Source organism: Drosophila mauritiana, chromosome 3R (genome assembly GCF_004382145.1).
Source record: "Drosophila mauritiana strain mau12 chromosome 3R, ASM438214v1, whole genome shotgun sequence".
Taxonomy (NCBI): Eukaryota; Metazoa; Arthropoda; class Insecta; order Diptera; family Drosophilidae; genus Drosophila; species Drosophila mauritiana.
This window is the reverse complement of record NC_046670.1, coordinates 22,797,034-22,819,748: the sequence shown is the minus strand read 5'-3', so window position 1 is coordinate 22,819,748 and position 22,715 is coordinate 22,797,034. Positions and strand designations below refer to the sequence as shown.

The following is a 22,715-nucleotide window of genomic DNA, read 5'->3' as shown; positions in this document are numbered from 1 at the left end:
TATAGTATATAGTATATATACAGAAATGCGTTGACGTTATATAGCTAAACCTTAACTAGATCATCAGAAAAGTGTATATCTAGTATGCAATATCTTGAAACAAAGCGATGACAGAAATCTACTCTGTTGAATATTTAATTTTTAAATTAAATTGTAATACCAGATATACGTCACAAACTATGTATCATAATGCTGTAATAATATAGGAATAATTCATTAGATTTAGTCCGTTGCCCTCATTATCTATCTGATTAATTTGACTATAATGTAAAACTAAAATGGCTAATCACGAACACATTGAAAGTGAAACACCTAACCCAGATTCCCAAAAAGCGCAATCGACACGCGAGATTTGCTGGCAAATAGATGGCATATATAGTTTATTTTATAAATGTCTGCCCATTTGCAATTATAAACAAATTCGTTAAACTTCGCAATAAATTAAACTGGGTTATGCGTGCGCTAAAGACGAGCAATTTTAGTAGTTTACAAGAGGATCAGTCGTTTATGGTCTACATTTTTGGGAATTAGGGATCATCGGTAGCCGCCACGGTATCCTCCGCGACCTCCTCCACCTCCTCTGCCTCGTCCTCCTCCGTCACGTCCTCCTCCGTCTCGTCCTCCGCCATCACGCCCTCCTCCGTCACGTCCGCCGTTTGGATTCCAGCCAGTACCCTGCACACGGCCACTCCCGCTGATCCATTGCTGATCATTTCTATCACGTTGTTGGTAACTTTGGTTTTGATATTGCTGCTGCTGCTGCTGCTGCTGAGGTTGCTGCCAGTTGCCACCACCTCCTCCTCCACCGAAGCCGCCGCCGCCCCTGCCTCCTCTGAAATTACCTCCTCCACCGCGTCCGCCACCTGGAGGACCACTAGCCCTTTGCTGCTGCCACGAGGGCATCTCTGGTGGCGGGGGAGCATGCTCATTGGCCCTGCCACCGCGATCGGGTACCCGACCAATCACATGCTTTTGGATTTTGGAAGCCGTGTTCTTTCTCACATTCGCCGAGCTTGTCTTCTCAATGATGGCCAGATCTGAGCGAGCTGCCAACAGGGCCACCAAGTCGGTTTGCTTTCCGCCCACTTTGAACTGCTCCAGCTCCCTCATCTTGCGATTGAATCGGTCCATAATCTCATTGGAGCGCTGACGCATAGACTCCGACCACTGAAAGCTTTGTACGGTGGCCTCCAGACGCGTAGACATCATCTGCCGGCGCAGATTGTACTCCGCCTCCAGTTCTCGGTGCAGGGTCTCCAACACTTGCCATTGTGCATCAGTCAAGGGCTTCTTCAGCTTTAACAGCGGTTCGCTGAGCACTTGGGGATTGGTTTGCTTAATGGCCTGCTCCAAGCGGGGAGATATCTTCTCGAAAAGCGTCTTGGTATTGATGTTCTTAGGCACTTCGGCCAGCTGAAGATCCTTGGCTAGATTTTCGACAACCTGTTGGACATTTGTGTCCATCTTCGAGCGTTTGCAGGGTGGACCCACGGGCTGGGCTTTTAGAACCATCTTGGTGGTCATCAGTTCGGATGTGAGGTACTCCAGCAGTTGCACCAGTGACATACGGCTCTTGAAGCGCTCTTCTATGGCTCCCTGCACCAGATCGCGGTACGGGCAACCCAGTTCCGTGAGCAACAGGGACAGCTCGAAGGAAAACTCTTTGTTAAACACTTTGCCGTGGTTCACGCGCTCATCGGTTTTCCGTAAAATGTGCAATTCGTGGGCGAGCCAATGAACCACCTCTCGTATGTCCGGACATTCGATACCCGCGTCCAGGGCACGACTCAGATTATCCTGATTTTGGCAGTGCCCTTGGAAGGACAGCGCCTTTAGGGAATCCACCAAATACAGTTCCAGATCTTCCATATCCTTCGAGAGTTACAGCTTTTTCTCGAATTGTTAACTTTTTGCCTCTCACCGGCGTGGCAATGTGACCAATGCTTTGTATGTCGAATATATCGAAAACTTTAACAAAAGCCAACCTGCCAACTTGTCAAAATAGCGCTGCGAGGTTAGCACGGACACATACCATGAAAATATTTTGAAAAACATTTTTTGTTAAAATGTATTATTAATATAAACTCGAGTTATCTTACTACCTTATTATAAACGAATTTAAATATGATATAAAAGCTTGGTAAAAGTAATTAAAATAACCACTTTAAAACCCAAATGAGAGAAGACCGACGTAAGTTTACTTTTACATAACTTCATTTATTGTAGTTTACCAATTTCAATATATATTTATGTATATATAATTTATATTTATAAGTATAGTATATATGTATGTATTTTTGTTTTGTAAAGCAGGAAGTTTTAGGATTCGCATGAGTCGCACCTTTGGTGCCCACAAAAATCGTACAATTTTCTTTTGCGTTTTTTTTTAGGTTCTTCTTTTCTATACATACAACATTGATGTACTTAAAATGAACACACACATTTAGCTATATAATGTATACATAATAATGTTCAGTTACTTCATGTCTTCCAAAAGAGGTACTAACTAAAATAGAAACAATTGAATCAAGAAAGCAAAGAACGCACATCGATGCGAAAAAACACAATTTTCCTCTCCTTTAGGACAATGATTAAAATGGCACAAAAGTAAAGTTCCGCTGGTAAAGCCGCGAAATGCAGTGGAGGATCGATCGCGCGGACTTAGGTGAAGCTGTACTGATTATCGACGGCCCGTCCGCTGCACTCGGCTCCCCCACTGGATCCCGATCCGCCTCCTGCTCCGCCGCTGTTGCTGCCACCATCGCTGGGATGCCGGTTGCCGGAGGAACCCGCCGGATGGTGGGCAGCTGCCTGAAGGGAGGCGTTCGAGGCCCGCAGATGTGGCTGGTCCAGGAAATTCTGGGCCGGTGGCGGTGATCCGTGCACTGTTAGCGTTGTGGGATCCAAATGGAAATAGACTTGCTCCGGAAAATAGACGTGTGTTGGCTCCTGTGGCAGTTCGATTTCATTTGTCTTTAGGCGAACACTCAGATTCATGGTAATCACTTCGTTGCACTGTTGGTAGAGTATTTAAAATAGAGTTTAGTTAGTCTGGAGTCGTTTTTTAGGGCGGTCTGGGGTGTGTGGTGAAACATGAAGCATGCGACAATCAAATCAAACTAAACACGAACTAACTAAAATACAACATATTTACTTGAAACAAAGGGTTCCAAAATTCATTTAGCTGGTTTTCAAATATGCAAGTTGAAATTTAGAATTTAAGCTTCAATGAAGATTCATTGATTTACTATTGGAATCAATCTTTGGTTTTTCAAAACAAAATGTAAGTTAGTTACTAAGCTCTAGATTCATCAGTTCACAGTTCAAGCCCCATCCCAGTTGATATGAAATGATAACAACTTAATTGAAATCAAAGTAAAATAAAAAACCATCACTGACACTGAATTGACTCCAAAATTTTGGCTATCTCACATGTCTCGGCGACGGATGGCCACCGCCAGCAGCTCCCGATGCAGTTCCTCCCGCCGCATTTGATGCCGTCGATGAACCCTGACCATTATCGTAGCCATTGCCGTTCCCATTGCCATTCCCATTTGTCGAAAGATCGTTGAGTTGTCCTGAGTCATGATTTGCTGCCGTCGTCGGATCATTCAGTCTGCTGTGCGAGTGCACCCATTCGGTAAGAGTCACATCCGAAGTGCCGCCCGATTCCAGGGGTATCGGGTTGTGACGGAAGTGTTCGAGCATTTCCTGGATCGAGGGAAACCACAGGTGTTGCACCCGACACTGACCCTTCTCCGAGATGGTGAGCCGCAAATGCTTGGCTCGTCCTTGGAAGTTAAAGGTCAGAACAAACTCGCCGCGGCGCGTTTCGCTCTGGCGCACCAAAAAGTATCCATGTCCGGCTGCATCCGAATGGAGTACCATTCGGGCCGCTTCCGATCGCGTCAGTGTGCCGTGGAACCAAGGAAACACGCTCATCTCAGCCGTCAGATCCGCCACATCTGCATCATTTTCCGTGCCTTCGATGCCATCAAAGTTGCTCGAGGCGGACAGGCGCTGTTCACCTCGATGGGGTCTTACAGGTATATCAGGTGCCCCGGAGGTCGGTGTGGTGCCCAATTCGTTGATGACATTTAGTTCGCTGGCAGATGTGGCTCCTCCCTGGCCCAAAGCACTGTCTGCAGACAGCGATGAGGTGAGCGGAGCTCCTCCTCCCACCAGATTGCCATTCGAGCCGCCCTGTTGCTGGTACTGGGGATTCTGAATGCCACCAATGGGATTGGGACTCGGAAGTGTCGGCGATGTTTGCATGGCGGACGCCATCACACCATCCGACTCGATCGTTGGCTGCTGAGTAGGTGGCGTTCGCATGCAGTAACGTATTGTGGCTAGCCAACTCCGCATTTCCTCCGCACTCTCCGCCTCAATCACATACTCCATGTTGTTGTCTGCCTTGAGGACGAATGTGTTCAGCCTGTCCGGCATCTCAAGAGCCGTTGTTTCGCGAGCCTCCGAGATGAGGAAACAAAAGACTCCACTGCGCGGCTTAGTCGCCTTGTGCGGCGTGTAAAACTCTAGCATGTAGCCACCCACGGCCTTGACCAGCACAAGTCGACACTTCTCCCACTTTTGGGAGCCCGTCGGTTGATCCAAACTTTCCGGCGTCAGGTTGTTCACGGTGCCCTCCTTGCGGCACTCCACCACGATCTTGGCCAGCTTCGTCTTGCTCTGCTTGCCGCTGCCACCGCTGCCGTCCGCGTCATCTGAGTTCTTGTGGAAGAAGGCCTGCAGCAAAGAGATCTTTGACAGTTAAAACAAGTTGTGACAATATAGCCGGAGTTTCCGACTATTAATGATCCTGGCACTCAAAACCTTCATGAACTGCAAACTTGAAGGAAAGACTTGCATAATTGACAGCATGATCTGATAATCATGTCGTATTCAACACATCAAGTAGAAGATAATAATACCACTTCAGTGAGGTCTAATCGGACTTATGAACAGAATGCAAAGAATGCTAAAGTGAATACTTTTATCTGCATACTTTTAGTTCGTGATTCGTGACCTTCTTAATGGTTATTATCGGACAAAAAACAGCAAACATGTCTTATAAAAGTATGACCATCATGTTGCCTCGAAATAATCAAAAATCAAGCTATTCAATGATTTCGAGAGGATTTGAGAAGAACATCAACTCACCTTTCCCTTGCGCAGTCCTTTGAATGATAGTCGTCTTAATAGAGACTTTGAGAGCAGTTTTGGCACTTCGTGCTCCTCCTCGAAGTCCAGCGAGCCCGCACCTGATTTCAGAGTGCTCCTCCGCTTGAAGAACTCCGTGTCATAGTGCGCCGAGAAGGATTCCACAAATTTCTGAGCAAAGCTGCGATGCTGTATGTTCCTCGCCTCCTCCGGCGGCAGATTGCCATTGATATACGTGATGCAGGCCTTGGCGAAATCCGAGGCAGCCACTCTGGCGTGTCGTTCGCAGAACTCCTCCCAACTGGTTCCTCCATACGCGTACGAGGACACTCCCATGGCGTTGCCCGTGCCAATTGGTGCGGGTATCAGGTCACTTCCTGCTGCTGCCGCCGCTGCCGCCGATGAAGTTCCCAGGCTGTGATGACTGCTGGCCGACGTGGGCCCAATGTAGCCGCCTGCGCTAAAGGCGCTCGTATTCGCTCCTGTGCTATTGCCACCCATTTGGCCAGGTGGTTGCCAGTTCCGCTGGTCCAGGTCCTCCTCCTGCTCCTGCTGCCGCTGCCTCTGCCGGTTCGGGTTCAGTTTGCCACACGAGTTACCCAGCTGGAGTCCGTTTCAAAAGCGCTGAAATGTTAGACAAACAAAGCGTTGGCGGTTTAATCGCGTTACTTGGCAAAAACAGGCTCATTTCTGATCGCCTTTAAAAATTGCAAGAGCAATAATAGTATAGATTAGTTGTTATATGTATTATATATATATGTTGGGCCGATGTGCAACGATCTATTTCTATTCTCTGACTCACAGGATTAAAGTTTTTAACGAATTGAGGGAATTTTGTTAACTTTAATTATAGGAAACTCGATAAGAAGTGCTGAACAAAACAAAACAATAAAAAGTCTGCTTTCCTTCTATTTAAACACAATATTGATTTTACAAGCCTGTTTATTGAGTTATTTAACAGCCTGACTTATTGATGGCGCAAAATGGTAAATTTTCTTAAACCGCGAATATGCAAAGTGCGTATATAATGATAAGCGCCCAGACTTAGGCACATATTTTTGTTCATAACAATGTTCAATGAAGAATTTTGAATTTATGTAATGAATATTTACGCATGTTTGCACATTACATTAAGTAACACGCATTTTCAGTGCCACAATTAATCCTTTTTCTCGGCAATTAAAAGCAAACGAAAACAAACTTGCGGCGTAGCCTACACACACCCACTCACACAAATGCGAGGGCAGACACACACACCCACACAGCGGCGCGGTGGTGAAAAATTTCCCACAGGAATTTCCACGCCTACGTCACATCGCAATATGCGCGTGGAACACGCTTATAATATAATCAAATATACTATTGAATTAGCCACTCGGCACATGTAAATAACTCACTTTGCGGTTTAACTATTATCTAAATGCTCGGCATCTTCTTTATGCTTTTATTTTTCTACACAAAGTGCATGATATCTCGCTCACGCACACACACAAACATACGCACATCCGCTCAAAATATTCTTTTGCGTTGTTTTGTTGTTGCGAGCAAAAGGAAGTGGCGATTTAGTCAATAACTGAAGTGCACATACACTTGTTTGTTGTTAATTCGTAATCATTGGTCGCCAGTTCCGCTTGAGCTACCGCCTGGTTGCAAATATTATTTATCACTGATTTGTTTGTGTTTTTTGCGATTTAAAACGAAAAAACCTCGAGCGTGAAAATTAGAGCCGGACGAAAATCGATATGCATAGTATATAACTATCGATATTTATTGTATCGATGTTATGTTTGGTTGGTAACCCCGCTAACTGGAGACGTGTACTCGCTAAGAGGAATTTACCCGCTAAGGTGTGACCGTTCCAACAGAAAACCCGATTACCGCAAGGTTGTAAACTTTGGTAAGCAAGCTGGTGGGAAAGTTAGGAATATTAGGCGCCAACATTTAAACATTTAAAGTTTCAAAAAAAAATTACCTATCACATTTCAAAAAGCGTACATCCAATTCTTGAAAAACAGCTTGTAGGCATTGAAATGGGTTTAAGAAAAAGATACAAACCATTTGTTTTAAATCTCACATTTTTATTGTTTCTATACGTTTCGAAATTGCATTTACTTAAAATTAATATGTAACTATCGTTTCCATATGCATACAGTATTTATTTATTGTTAGCTGCGTTAATAGTAAATAATTAAAATTCTTGAAACTTAATTTTGTGAAACACACGCAGTGCAACAGTTGTTGTCTAGAATTATTAATTGATTTATTGTTTGCAACGAACACATGCATTTTGGCAAAACATCATTATGATTGTGAAGATGTGTGGGAAAAACATTGGGTGACAAAACAAGAAAATCGAAGGACGGAAATGAGCGTGTGAAACGGAAACGGATCGCGATTAAATGTGTATGAAGGCGAGCTTACTAACTATTATTTGTTGCATGGTGGTTTGTTATTATTACACATAACTTAAGTATTTACAGAACGTACTGCCCGGAACAGATTTCGAGTGGATGATGTATGATTGAAATTCGAATCTCAAACTGTCTTCTTGCTAGTCTTTTCGCTATGTTTACAGAGTTATTAGTAATGCCTATGAACTGTAACTAATATTTCGCTTGATCTTTGTTCTACTCGCTAGTTATCTGCATGATTGGAGACATTAAAGCCAATTTGAATGAACTCTCGTATGAAGTATATATATATGTGAATATATAAAACCTTTCCGCTTAGGCTAAAAACTATAATTACTCGGTTTTTGCTTTTATTTCACTATGAAAACGAGGATCACCTAACTTAAAACGAAACTTAGTTAAGTTGAGTTAAAAAATACATACTCAATACGTTATTTAAGAGACAAACGTTAGTATTAGATCTTATGTGTGTGTGTTCTTCACATTGTTTGTTGCTTGTTTTTTGTTTTTCTTTGCTTTTAGATAGAGTACACTCAGACTTCCAGTTGTTTTGATGGTTGTTGCGCGATAAACGGCTCGCTCCACATGCGCCGCAGGTCGCCCTGCAACAAGTAACAAAACATTACAGATATCGACCGATTCGGAACCATTCAAACTATTCAAACATGTACCTTCAGATAGGCCATCAGCAAGAGCGGCAATAACGTAAAGGGCACTAGATACAGCAGCGCCGGCTGGGCCGCCTTAAAGACCTCGGAGCTGACCGTCGCCGTTAGCAAGCCCAAGAAATAACTGCAATGCAATGGAAATAAGTATATATTTATATTTTTATGCAAACTCAAACTTTCTATTTATTCAACGACTTACCCCAATAAGGAACAATGAAAGTATGTCAACCGGGAGCCAACTCCTCTGGGCGGTGACAATGTGGGATCCGATGTGACGCCCTGCGCCTTTTTGTACGCATCATACCGCAAGACGAAGCAGAGCAACAGGCCCGGCATCACCACATCACCCAGGCCCAGCATGGAGAAGTGGCCCGTGTTGTGGAGGCTGGGGAAAACAAGCTTTCCGGGCAGATTCAGCTTTGGTGTGTCCCGCACAATGCCGCCCAGATGCAACTTTCTGGCCACGATGCCCACGGGATTATCGGCGGGTCGCGTGGCCACCTTGACCATCACGTTGGTGCTGAATATGTACGAGGAGAGGAATACCCAGAAGACGTCGTAGATGAGCAGGCCGGTCAACAGCAGCGTGGACACCTTTAGACTGGGCAGACGCACAAACGCAATGAATGCCACACACAGGCCCATGCCCATTGCTAAAAAAAAGGGGAAAAACTTCGTTACAGGAAACTCTTTCGTACTTTTTTCACATCGTTTCTTACCATCCATTAGCAGCCAGTGGCCAGTGAGCACCCATATGCACACAATCGACACCGAAAGCGTAAAGCTGAAGAGCTCCGCGGCTGTGAAGCGACCGCAGAATCCAAAGGAGAATCGCTTTCCATCCGTGCATGGCCTGATGATGTACTGGCACATGGGCAGCAGTAGAAAGGCCAGCGCCACGGTGGCTATAACTGTGGAGAGAGATTTAAAATGATTTAATAAAGCAACAAATTCGACATCTTTTGAACAAGTATGCAAAATAATGATTATGCTGCCTTTTATCGCTTTCGAGTTGAAAATTAAAAGTAGTATAAGTTTATCAGCGGTTAAATTTATAATTAAAAAGCTTGAATGTGATACGAAGTGTAGCTTATGACTGCGTACTGCATTGTGTTCTTAAAGAATATTTTGGATCCTTTTTATTAAATATTTTTGAAGGAAACCATACGCAGATAAAAGGGCAAACTTAAATACATTTTAACCACACTTACTCGCTGTGCAGACGGCGAAGAGCAGCTGCATCGAGTCGAAAAAGAAGAACATGATGAGCAGTGAGATGGAAGCTCCGAGGGGCAAACATAGGGCATGCATCGTGTCCAGAGTGGCGAATTTATCCGCTGTGAAATACAGATCTGAAACTTATAAAACATTCCTTATGCTTTTAAATCCATTTCACACATACTTGGTTCCTTCTCGACGGGCTCGCCGGTGAGGAGATTGGTCATCGATTCATTTCGCTTCTTCTGCTCCCGCTCGCGGGCCTCCTGCTCGATGTTCAAGGAACGAAAGCTGCCGTAGACTATCAGCAGCATCGATATGAGGCAGGTGGAGACCCGAGACGAGTCCATTACGCTTGAGACCGTCCAGTGGAGTTCGCGGTATTCTCCACCGCCAGCTGCCGCTGCACCGCCTCCAAGTTGGCCGGCTCCAACAGTTTGAGCTCCCAGACCGCCACCGGCTCCACCGTGCGACATGCTCGCTCCGGTTCCTCCGGATGCGACTTCTATCTATATCGCAGATATAGTTTCAGATTACACGTGTAGTCGCCAGTCGGCTGGCTTCTTCGCTTATCGGTCGACCTGCGCTGGGTTTATCGCGTTCTTATGTCGGCTGCACCGCTTCAATCCAAACTGAAATTAAAAGTACAATTTTTGTTTGGCATATTGATTTAACGATAAGTATTTTGTTTGCCGACCTTATCGCAAGTAACCCCCGTAATCTTTTTTACCTTCTTCAGGTTATTTGGACAGCTGCGATTAGGCTATTCGGAGCACACACTCCCAAGGTTTATTTTCCACGATGTCGCCTTAAGTCGAGCGCGGAAACCTTGGGGTCAACTTTCACGCACCTCACGAATTGGGTAATGAAAGCAAATTAGAACGCCACACACACTCTAAAAAGTGAAGTACAATTTAGAATAGTCAGCAGCCCGAATTTCATTATAAGCACCAGAAAGTACTTGATTTTAAGAAACTTGAGACATTGAGTAGGGCCTCATACACATCTATTGTATCCACAAGATACATATTTTAAATTGAGATATTTGTATATACTTATAAATTAAACATCATTTAAATGTTACTAATGGACAGTAAATTAAAAAATGTTGATATATGACTTTGATAAACTGCAAATGTCATTCCTGCATTCTTAATTTGTTTATTATAGCTTTTTTTTTTGTAAATATTCATGAATAAATCACTTGCATGTAACTGACCCCCTACTTCAAGGCAATAGGCAATGTAATGAAAATAAAACTCAACTATTTGTTTAGTAGTGCACAATGTTATGTAAACTAAAGGATTCCCCGATAAACAGAAACTGCGGAAAACACAATGTTGTTTTGGAAGAATGTTTACCTTTACACTTTTAAAACTAGCGGTAAAAACGCGTCCGGACATATCATATAAACAAACACATGTATGGACTGTCTATATATAGAAATTATATTTTATATTCCCCATTTCTTATTTACAGCGACTAATGCACCTTTCCTTTCTAGACCTCGGGCGAAGAAACAGAAAAAAAAATTATACCACATCATTTTGAAAATTATTTTTTTTTAAATAACAATTAAAAAGGTTCATGTCATATTTACATAATATTTCCCAAAATAGATATCTCTAAAAAAATAAGAAACCATTTTGCGAAACTGAATATGTTTTGTTCTCTGTGTAGGGAAATTATAATAACAACAACCGGTGTGAGAAAATAACAGATTGTCCGCATGGGATTTACAGGCAGCAATAACAACAATTAACAGACAAGAAGAAGGCCGTAAAAAGCAGTTAAAATTGGAATAAATTATAAAAGCGTTACCCAGTTTTCCACGATGCCAGTTTTCCATTGTTATTGCCACCAATTCTATAGTATTTTCACACACACAACGCACACATACACCCACGCAGGGTTGTTGCACTTGGCAAATGGAAATGTAAAGGCGCTGTTATTAGAGCGGCGCTCTGCTAACTCGCTAATGACAATAGGGAGACAGAGCGGGATAGCTGCGAATGACAATAAGAGAGACAAAGCGGGACAGTTGCCAACTTCCTTGGTCGGTGTTGTTGTTGCTTCAATCATGTCGCTTTTGTTGCTATTGTTGCATGTTGCCAAGTGCCGTTGCTCGCACTAATTTATGTTGACTGTTGGCAAATGTAGGTTCATGTGTATTGGTGTCTCTTTTTATGTTTGTGTGCGGAATGCAAATGATTTAAATTCGTACATACACACATATTTATATGTACAAATGTATAAATGAAGTGATGGCCAAATTTATAGGGATTCTTTGAAGCCCCGAAATCGAGAAATATGACAAATATCAAGTATTTTTACAGGTTAATTAAAACTTGTTTGCGCCCAACTTACCCAAGTTTACTTAGTACTTTAAATAATCCTGATATAGAAGTTAATATTCACGTGAGTTTAAAAGTTTCTGTTAATTAATTAACAATAGTTACACAACTGCATCTGTGTGTGTAGTTTACAATTTGCATTTCAATTAGTGTTGTTCATTTCATTTTTCCCGTCTCCCACAGTTTCTATCACCCTCTTTGCCCCCCACCCCCCTGTATGCAACAAATTAAGTTTCCCACACATTGCAATTTCAAGGGGGCGACAAAATGGCGAGGGGAGGTGGAAAACTGTTAACGAGCGCTAATTAAAATGAAATTATGTGGCGGGTGTAAAGTTACAGTCTCCAAAGTTGACACAATTTTCACAGTTTAAAGTTGTTATCGAACATGAGCTACATAATTAGCCAAACTCATTGAGAAAACGCCGCTCGCATCATACACGCATAAACTTACATACACACACACACACACACGCAAACACTTTCTAATTTGAAACGCCCCAAAGTGGGGAACAAAATCAAAATAAAAGAAGTACCAAGCAATTGGCTTCGCTGTAACTGCCCACGACGAATGTGAAAGTGAAATTTGCGAAGATACAGCGTTCATGGTGGCAAAGGGGCGAGGGGGGTACCTCTAACATAGAAGAGAGTGGACTTTAAACATAAATATTTACCGCTACCTTCTACACAGTAGTTTATTTTATGTGAAAGAAACACACAATATACGCGTAGCTCTTAGCAAAAACATATGTAAATTCTTCTATTAAAACTTTTCAAAATATTAAATGAAATAGAACAGAACTTTAAAATTGTAAACGAATATATAATCATTGACCATATTTTTATTAGGATTTCTAGAAAACTACATATTATTATTCCAATCTTGCGTTGCTAATATACTTATATTTACGTTGAAAACAGTAAAATGCGCTACATTAGCACCGCCGACGGGGGAACCAATTAAGTTTTGAGTGCACTGAACGCGGAAAGCATAAAAACAAGTGCGTAAAGTGGGCGCAAAGTTTTTCGTTTATTATGCAAAAAGGGGGGAGGGAGGGGCTTTACTTTGGCAAAGACTGGCTTGCAGCGCTTGAGAAATTTTCAGTACGACTAAAGCTTAGGCTGCGCTTTAAGGTTTTTTCCTCGCTTTTCCGTTTCGTGTTTGGTTACACTCCACTTCGTTTCACTTCATTCCATTTCCATTCCACAAAACTCCAACTTCGCTCCACTGCGTAACAAAATTACAAGACACACTCACACAAACTTGCAACAAACAACAACCGAACAACAACAACAGAAGCAGCAATATGAAGGGGGGAGGGAATTGTCAAGTCTCTGATTTCAATGCAATCGAAATATATATTGAAATCCGTATGTGGTGCACTCGATACTCCCCAAAAAAGTTGGGGGACTTTTCGCTTACTTTGCCTTCACATTCACATTCGCGTTTGGCTGTATTTTCCTTGGTTTTTGTTTTTCCCTTTGCACCGATATTCGTTTTCGCGATAAAGAGGTGTCTGCTACATTTTCACGCGCCTTTCATTTGCCTGCGAGCCGCTTTTCATGCAGATTTCCACGATCTTCGGCGGTCGCTGCACTTAAACGTTAGACAGCCATTTTGCATTTGTTTCTATTAGTAACTATTGCGGAGGAGAAATAACAACGAATTAAACATTTCACGCTTTAGGCCATTTTCGCCTGCGCGACCAGTGTGACCGTTTCGCAGAAGAACGAAAAAACCATGAACTTTTAAGGCCACATTTCAAACTGTTTACATTTACAGAATTAAATATTTTGGAAAAATCATAACCAAAGTAAATCTAAACTCTAGAATATCTTAATTTTCAATTACATACTTTCCATAATAATATAATAGAAGTTATCTAATATATCGATAGGCAATTTTGGTTTGTGTATAGGCTGCACATACAAGCAGGTTGCAAGCCATGCTAAACTTCATCAAAGTTAATCACCCACCTCTTTGGTATATTCAGAGGGTCACCACTTTTCAGTATTTAGCCTTTCTATACCCGCTGGTATATTTGAACGGCCCAGCTAATGGTCGCACTGATACAAGAATTTTACGTTGGACGGACGCCTCGATGCACAAATAAAATTTTTAAAACAAATCGGGTGCAACGGCCAATCGCGCAAACAGTGGCTTAAATCGGTGGATTTTAGCACGGGAAATTTGAAAAAAATTCGAAAAATATAATACAATCGAGCGGGTGTTTTGAAAAAGTGTAAAAGGTCGAAGAGTGCAGGCGACACTGCAGTTCGGGGTTCCTTGGAAAAAGAGCATCTCCAAGTGGTTGGCAAACCAGTTAAATCGCAGCCACTTTTTAAGGAGCTACCTATTTGAGAATATCAATCCGCGCCATGGGTCTCAACGGCTGCTGTTCGTGCGTCAAATATCTGATGGTCCTTATAAACATTTTATTCTGGGTATGTAGATTCCAGCAGCAGCAGCAGCAACAACAACAATGCGAGATTCGATTCTCTCCCATCACAACAACTGGAACACACGGACCTCCTTTTCGCGCGCGTGTGTGTGGGTGTTGCGTGAGCGAATGTGTGTGTGTTGTGTATTCCCTACGACCCTCTTTCTCTCGCTAGGCGCGGGGGCGGGGGGAGGAGCCGTGCGCACGCTCTTTGGAGTCCTACCGCTCTTTTAGTTCCTCTTTCCACTCTCCCGATCCCAGAGGTGCCCAAAACATAAGTTGAAACTTATTTAAGTACGACTTGAAATATTTAATCGAATAGGAAGTAAACAAAATATATTTAAACTTAATGCTAAACAGGCTTTATAATATATTAACTTAAATTATATTTATTTTTTTAAATGGGCGGGCTTAAACATTCTATAAACATTCAGTTAAACATATAATTGAAAACATTAATAGAAAGGTTTTTCTTTATGAAATTTAACAAATTGGTTTTGTTTATTATGAAGTATTTAACTTTGAATTATTTTCTACCATTTATAACTTCAAAACTTCAACTGGCTTTTTAAAGCGACATCACTGTATTTCTCCCTCTCCCGCTCGCACTCCCTACCGCTCCGCTCGTACTCCCGCATAAAAACAATAGAAGTTCCGTTGTGGGAGGGGACACACACGCACACACACACAGGCAGATAAACATTTAAGCATCTCCATTCCCACCTCCCACTGTTTTCTTTTCCCTCCACATGTTTGTTCAGTTGTTTTTCTTTTGCTTCTGTCTTTTCCTGTCTCTCTTCTTTTTGTTTTATTATTTTTATAACGTATACGTGCCGTTGATATTTTTACAAACTTCGGTTGGCTTAATTCGGTAAAAAAGGACCTCTCCTCACCCCGAAAAAAGGGTTTATTTTCTTTGCCCAACTTATCTGCTTGTTGTTTTACGCAATTTTCGACTTTCAACATAGCCTCGTTAGGCTTTCAATTGTTTCCATTCAATTATTATCTGCCACTGCGATTGTTTGCGTTTGTGTTTTCCTTGAGTTTTTCTTGGGGTTTCCTCTTGTCTTCCGTGGCTTGCGAAATCAGTTTCGCTTTTCCTTTGGGCAACAAATTTAAAATTTTGATTCTTATGCGGGCTGTTTTAAATTTTTTTTTTTCGGTCGGTTTGTTGATTGTTGCTGCCTTTTTCGATTTCTGTCTATAGTATTTATTAGTCAAAAGCTATTTTCGAATACGGGCGAGGAACAACACAAACTTACGCGTCCGTTCAGTTTTTCGTTGTTGTACACAGAAAGAAAATACTGATGCTTAGCCAATTTTCAAGATTCGAAACTGTGGAATACCTTTCGATTATTTTTAGTTAATTGTATTTATGTCAAAAACAAATGATTAATAACCCATCCCAATAGGTTTATATTTAATAATTGGTTTCTGTGTAATGTTCCTTGATCTGTGATGGTTTAGTATTCATCGTTGTTGTTGTTGGATGCACAGTGGTATGTTTTTGATTTCAGTGGAGGAACAATAAGTTATAGAAATTGTGATGTGTTTGTGATGCAGTTCGTTTCACTAATCGTTTGAACTATTTTTAGAGCGATGTATGGATGAAAGTGCGTCAGATATTTATTTGTATGGAGCTTTGAAGACTTTTTATACATTGTTTTGAGGCTATTTTTAGCCAGGGCATGTTATCAATTATGCCACAAAGCCGAAATTTCGCCTTATATATTTAATAGTAGTATTTTTATATAACTTCGCAATAGGTGACCACTGTTCGATTAGTTTTGAATCTCTGTCTCTCCACTGTGCATCGATTTCCAAACATTTCCATTTTCATCGTCGCCGTGGGGCACCGTGATCAAACGCCACGATCTCTGAGGACGCTGACGTTCCCCAATGAGGCCGATATCCCAGGTCCAAGATGCCGGGGGAGGCCTATGCCAAAAGCGTCTTAAATGCTAAACGGCCGGCGCTGTCGTCATTGAAGTTGACAGTGACCAAAACTGAAAGATTTTCAAATATTCCGTCGACCATCTGACAATCCTATCCTGTCCACCCACTAAAAAACAATTTATTTCTGTACAGTCAGACTTCCATAGTGCAGAATTCTTAAATTCCTCCAAATATGTAATTTGTTGCTGTGAATAAAATAATATTTAAAAATATTTCTCCAAGTAACGAAGCTGGCCTGTATCTATTTTCAATTCGCTGTGACATGTCACATCTACATACTTAATTCGCTGTGCTATTTTTCACTCAATTATTCATGAGTGGCGCTTCATTCATTTTTCAGTTTGTATTTTCAGCTTATGAGTTGCATGAGTTCATGATTTGCCATCGATGCGGTTAATTGTGGGACAAAACGGTGACTGGACATGCAATGCAAGCCCAGCTGCCTTTTGGCCCCATTTTCTTTTTTTTTTTTTGCAATTTAGCAGCAGTAAAATGCTCTCTCGTTTTCCGCTTTCGACGCCTCGGCTCTGAAAACTGGGTCAACGAAGGACTCTGCACATTTATTGGCCCATTCGGCAGGATTTTTGTTTGTTTGTCTTGGACACGCGACATAGTGTCAGATGTGTAAAAATATATGTATGTGAAAGCGTTCGGGGAATCGTAAAAATTCCAACACACATAGCTACAAACAAGGCGTGGATTCAGTTCGTTCTGGGATAATGGGACTGATTTAAAACGAGGTCAACTTTTGTTCCCCAAACGGATAAGGGAATTGGGGTTTATCCAAAGTAGTATATACATACACATACTTTATAAGAGCTCTAGAAATAAACCTCTTCTTCAAATACAATTTTTTAAATTCAACACTATGAAATATTCAAGATTATCTCACTGATCCATACCCGAAAACCTGACCTGGAAAAATAAATGCAAGTTATGCAAACAAGTGCTTCTGGTTACAATGTACTTACTCAATAAACTGCCCTCGAATGGGGCAACATTGTATTACGTTTCCATGAGTAGTTTTTCCGTTAGCTGCACACATGCACATTCATGAACTTTAGGGCCAGCATATCGTGCACTTTGTGGCACACTTTTTGTCTCGCTCACTTTATGGCAGCTCTCTCTTTCGTGGACCACCCACATAAAAGCCGGTCTCCGATTCTCTTATATTCCATAAGATTTTCATGAAATTTACGACACTTCCTCTTGCTTTTTTACTTATTTTTGCCTGGGCGCCAAAAACTGTATCTTAGAACTTATATCTTATATTTTGGTGTATCTTTAAGTTAAATAGATATTTGCTTATTGCGAGATCCACTGCGTAATCTTATCAGGAAGCACTGATGCTCTTGGCAATTACAAAAGCTTGGGGGCTGAGAAAAAAACACGAGATAAAAAGTGTTTTTTGTATTTGGAAATGCTTCCCAGTTAGCCTTCGGTTCTTAAGTGGTTCTAAATTTACATATTTCCCATGTAATATGTGCACTTGTTTACATCTCTTGATTAGCTCTCATCGCACACTCAATTTGCCTGCGATGAATAATTTTGCTGAATAATTAATGAACTTGCATAGACACCTCGATGCCTGAAAGCCCAACCCATTAAGTCATTAGCTCTTTATTAGATTCTCTCACTCATTGCACGAGCGGAACAACATTTTTCTGGATGAATGGATTAGCAACAGCAAGTTGAGTGTTTAATTTCTGGGTAGCAAACTTAAGGAGAAATACATTGCCGGAATTTCTTTAGCGGAAATCCAAAGAAAAGTTCATATTTCGTTTGCTGATAACCCGAGAAGTGAGATAACACAAGCTCGCAATTCTCATATTCTCGCTTGGGATCAATGTCTTGCCACTTCTATATGTATATACGTACAGTGTGTCTTGGCGATGAAGGCCAAAATTAAACTCGAAACCAAATTTTACCGCATCATTGATTTTCAAACTTAATGGGCCTTTTCTTATGGGTTTTTGAAAGTTCTAAGCTCAAAAAGCTGACTTTGAATCTGTATACTTTTTTAACAAATTGAATGGAATGGGGAAATTTCTAATTTGTACTTGGTTTCAGTTTACTGCCTTTAATTAAATTAAAAGAAGCGCAACAGCAGTTGCTATGTATATAGTCTGCGTCCAACTAAGCTGACATCATATGTATGAAACTATAGAAGTTTAAGGGAAGGCGAAACTGGGCGGGGCAGTCTCCCACTTTAATTGCCGCCTTGCCGCCAGATGGCGTCATTGACGCGTGTGCCCAGCGTGATGGATGCAACAATTTGAGAATTACAGCGAAAATGTGTAAAAATAGGTAATGCTCTACTATATTTTGTATTCTTTTCGCTTGCAGCTCATCGGACTGACCATCGTGGTGACCTCCGTTTGGATGCTGACGGATCCCACATTTATGCTGTCGATGACACAGAACTACAATCACTATCACATAGCCCTGTATGTTTTCCTGGCCATCGGCATACTGATCACATTGGGCGCATTCTTTGGCTGTTGTGGAGTCTGTCGGGAGTCGCAATGTCTGCTGGTTTCGGTAAGTAAAAAGTGCAGCAAAGTACTATCATAACCAGTGTCTGGAAATTCCAATTAAAATGCATGCAAATGTGTGGCCCACACTGTTCCGCTCATAAGATTGCAACGGAGGTTCGCCCACAATGTCTTGGCAGTTTGGCAAAACGATGCACTTGCCAAAATAATTTCAAACCAACTAAATTGGACCGTAAATACAGAAAACTTATCTAACAGTATTTCCATTAAAAGTACTTATTAAATATTTATGACAGATAGTATATCTTATATATATAAAAATGATGTAAACAAAACAAAAGTTGCAATTTTATGGAGTTCCTTATTGCCAGTGCAAACGTATCTTTCTTAAATCGCAACCAGTTTATTTACTCAACGCCCACAGACCGGACTCCGCCATTCATAAATCTGAAATTCTCTTGCAGTTCTTCTGTGTCATACTCATCGTGATGGTGGCACAAATTGCAGCCGGGGCATGGGCCTTCCACAACAAAGACAAGCTGGATGACATCGTGCGGGCGGCAGTCAAGTCGTCAGTCCAGGAGGAGTACGGCCAGTCCACGATGAGTTCGCGCACCGTCACCTTTGATACGCTGCAAAAGAATGTAAGTACTTGGACATACCCACCACATCGCTGGAAGAACGATTTATGCGAACTTTCTTTATCTGTTTCAGTTGAAATGCTGCGGCGCCGATGGACCTGGAGATTGGGCCACTAGTCGGTTTAATAACGTAGATCGCACAAATATTGTGGAGATCGCCGTGTCTTCCATGAATGTCTTCTATAACATACCCGAGTCCTGCTGCAAGGATAATCTAAAGGATAACGAGTGTGAGCTGTCGCGACGCCTGAAATTTGGTGGCCCATTAAACAACGCCATTTATCAGCAGGTAATTCCAATGACCAACCGAAGATTTTATCGAAACCCTGAGTCATACGAATTTTACCAGAAAAGATATGGTGAAACGGAAGGAAATGAAATAATTATTTTTAAAGAATTGTATAATTCCGTTTACTCACTCATATATATAGTTTCTTTCTCTGTAAATTCCATTTAATTGACCATTCATCCAACGATCGTTTTTCAATTCAGTGAATTTCCAAAAAACCATCAAAACTCAATTGATAGGTGTGTCCGAATCGTAATTTCTTGGCCTACCGATCGCTATCGCCGCCTGGCCATAAAAACTAATAATCCTTTTTTTCTGCGGTCTGAAAGCATTGGGTTAATAAAAATTGACGCCCGCCAATGCCGAGACGATAAAAACGTATTAATTAATATTGATATTCAACACGCATCTCAAACTTCTGTCTGCCAGTCTGGTTGGTTGGGTAGCAGATCCAGAGATTGCGAGCTGTAAACAAACTGAATGAAAATCGAGCTGACTTTTATACAAACCGATTAATGAGTTTCCTATTAAACGTCTCTTGCAGGGCTGCGTGGACAAGTTGATTGAGATCATCTACGAGAACTGGGTCACCATTTTCGCCGTCACCGCCGCTGTCATTCTGCTGGAGCTGCTGTCCCTGACTTTCGCCCTGAGCCTCTGCTGCGCGGTGAGGAATCAGCACTACAAGGCCTGAGAATTACAGAATTCCCATAGGGAAATCACGGACGATGAGAAGTACTAACAAACCAAATCGAAACGGATGCATAGCGAGCGTTATTACTGAAGACGTGCGAATGGGGAAAAGCATTTAGCAGCGCAGGCTAGCGAGATAATGTACGGTGTTCCCTGGTCAATACTTTAACAACACTACTGACGACAGAAACAACACACTTTTGTAGTACTTTTAACAACAAGACAAGCGAAAACAACACGAGACAGCTGAGCAATTGTATTAGAGATGAGGCGACCTTTTGGAATTTGTGAAACGTTTTTTAAGCACAATCCACAGGAGCCTCAGAAGGGACTTTATATGAACTTGATATGCCAGCAGAGCAAAAACACACAACTCTTTTTTAACAGAATATTTCTACCACAAAAAACACAGACAGTAAACTTCATATATGTACGAAGAACATAAGCAGCTCCATAATACTTAGCCTAGCGAAACAATTTTGAATTCATAGATACATACTATATATTAAATATATAGATCAAAGCATAAGCACAAAAGTATAATGTTAAATGCCAAAACAAATGGAAAAATGTAAAAAAGAAATCATGTAAATTTCTTTTAAGATTTGTTTCCTCCCATAAGACTTTTGAATCGATTACATTTTTTGTTTGATGTTGCCATTTTTGTATGCTAATACAATGCCAAAAGAGATATGAAATCATATAAACGTATGATGTAACATATGATAATAGCATTCCACAAGAATGAGAATGATTGACAGATTTTTGTTCTGGTTAAAACGCATTGCCATCCAAAGACCCAGCCGAAAATATATTTTCAAATCACTTCTGAACCTTGTGCAAGATGTTGTGCTAAAATCGAATACCATTCAATTCGTAGAGCTTCGCGAAATTAAATGCCAAATATTTTATGTATTTACAAAATTGTAATTTAATTTATTTATGACCTATTTATTTGAGCATAAGCAAGGAGCAAAAGCAAAACGTTAGGAAATTATATGTAAGTGTTGGCCATTCTGTTGACAAACAGCATTCTGTATATTTACTCCTCATACGATCCATACGATCCCCAAGCAGTATAATGGTCAGTATGATCGTACGTCTATCTTAAACAGATGTCTATGTTTGTGTATCCTTGCATATACAATTAAGGATTGTAAGTACTGCAAGGATATATAGATAAGTTCGAGTGATTGTTGACCATGCTGTAAGTTCGCAACCTTTAAAATCACCCACACTTGAAACGAATTTTGTCGAAACCAACTTACCTGCGTCGAAATAAATTTTGATTTTTCCCTCCTCGTGCAAGGGGAACTATTTATATGGGAAACCGTTGAAGCAGCACAAAATGTTAAATGAATAGTACACACGAACGAAACAAGAAGTCTCTATATTTACATTGTATTTTTACCATACACCATAAACTAATTGAAGGATATATATTTTTTGTAACATTTTCATTTTATTGTTGTTATATGTGAATTTTGTTGTTAGTTAAGCGTAGCCTGAACGTCACACTTTGTACCCCTTCACAACGTTTAAATAAATTAAATCTACAAAAATCAACATAAGGACAAAATTATATTAAATTTACAAAGCAAATTGCAATAAATATATATTGTATTTAAATTTACACATTAACGTAAATTATTTATTTTAACATTTCTTAGTAAGTAGTTACGTGCGGAATTTCATGGAGTTGAAACACATATACATAAATAATAAAGTTTTAGGCTAAGAATTAAACCTCATAAAATCAACGTTCATCTGTTGGATTTGTAGCAAATCATTGGAATATTTAGGAAATAAAATCTTCAAAATTTAATGTTCTCTAAATATTAAGCAGAATTGAACGTAGCTAAATATTTATAGCATACAACTCCATCAGCATCTAAAATCAAAACCAAAATAAGTAAACGCATCTACTCTTCAAACAAAGATACAATCAACTCTGCATCTTCATAACGTACGGAAATTACGTAGTTTGTATGAAATAAAAGTGCACATTTAGCAAGGCATCTAACATAAAAACGGAAAAGTTAAGCAATATTAACGATGCTCAAGATCTGTATTTAACACCATAATACCAACAAAGAAGGTTCAGATAATACTAAATCATTATGGATAATTGAGATAAATTATAGAGAACCGCGGCATACAAACTGATATTTCAAATAAATAAACCTACAATAAATTCAATATTTTAGTTTTATTTTATCTATGGAAATAGAGATTTCTGGCGGGAACTCCAGAGTATCGTGTATCTGCTATTCCAGGAACCAAACTCTATCTTGTTTTCGTTAATATTTACCCCACCTAATAAAAAGACGGAAAACATAATTAAAGTGTTATTTTTATTAAAATGGTTTATCTCTTTTACTCTTTAC

General features: G+C 40.7%; 4 protein-coding genes across 9 annotated transcripts; 1 reads left to right on the top strand and 3 right to left on the bottom strand.

Annotated features, from left to right (window-relative positions):
• Positions 1-351: 351 nt before the first annotated feature.
• Positions 352-1,943, bottom strand: LOC117144797 (protein FAM98B). The gene has a single exon (XM_033310173.1). It carries the CDS (start codon positions 1,867-1,869, stop codon positions 535-537), a length of 1,335 nt encoding a protein of 444 aa, XP_033166064.1. The 5' UTR covers positions 1,870-1,943; the 3' UTR covers positions 352-534.
• A 251-nt stretch (positions 1,944-2,194) lies between these two features.
• On the bottom strand, positions 2,195-6,907 carry LOC117143779 (SH2B adapter protein 2). 5 transcript variants are annotated; one of them, XM_033308608.1, is made up of 4 exons: positions 6,561-6,907; positions 5,164-5,787; positions 3,433-4,764; positions 2,195-3,015 (listed from the first exon to the last, which is right to left on the bottom strand). In XM_033308608.1, the coding sequence occupies exons 2-4, from the start codon at positions 5,662-5,664 to the stop codon at positions 2,662-2,664; spliced, it is 2,187 nt and encodes a 728-aa protein (XP_033164499.1). In that variant the 5' UTR covers positions 5,665-5,787; positions 6,561-6,907; the 3' UTR covers positions 2,195-2,661. The 5 variants fall into 5 exon arrangements, with proteins under 5 accessions (XP_033164499.1, XP_033164501.1, XP_033164500.1 ...); XM_033308610.1 differs by having other exon boundaries at positions 3,433-4,749; XM_033308609.1 differs by having other exon boundaries at positions 6,752-6,907.
• A 499-nt stretch (positions 6,908-7,406) lies between these two features.
• LOC117143794 (signal peptide peptidase-like 3) lies at positions 7,407-13,534 on the bottom strand. 2 transcript variants are annotated; one of them, XM_033308636.1, is made up of 7 exons: positions 13,237-13,534; positions 9,645-10,092; positions 9,454-9,594; positions 8,962-9,153; positions 8,442-8,895; positions 8,246-8,366; positions 7,407-8,176 (listed from the first exon to the last, which is right to left on the bottom strand). In XM_033308636.1, exons 2-7 carry the CDS (start codon positions 9,934-9,936, stop codon positions 8,108-8,110), a joined length of 1,269 nt encoding a protein of 422 aa, XP_033164527.1. In that variant the 5' UTR covers positions 9,937-10,092; positions 13,237-13,534; the 3' UTR covers positions 7,407-8,107. The 2 variants fall into 2 exon arrangements, with proteins under 2 accessions (XP_033164527.1, XP_033164528.1); XM_033308637.1 differs by having other exon boundaries at positions 9,454-9,579; positions 13,237-13,533.
• A 339-nt stretch (positions 13,535-13,873) lies between these two features.
• Positions 13,874-22,527, top strand: LOC117143295 (CD81 antigen). Its single transcript, XM_033307891.1, has 5 exons — positions 13,874-14,258; positions 18,557-18,751; positions 19,170-19,349; positions 19,420-19,635; positions 20,180-22,527. Exons 1-5 carry the CDS (start codon positions 14,193-14,195, stop codon positions 20,327-20,329), a joined length of 807 nt encoding a protein of 268 aa, XP_033163782.1. The 5' UTR covers positions 13,874-14,192; the 3' UTR covers positions 20,330-22,527.
• Positions 22,528-22,715: the final 188 nt, after the last annotated feature.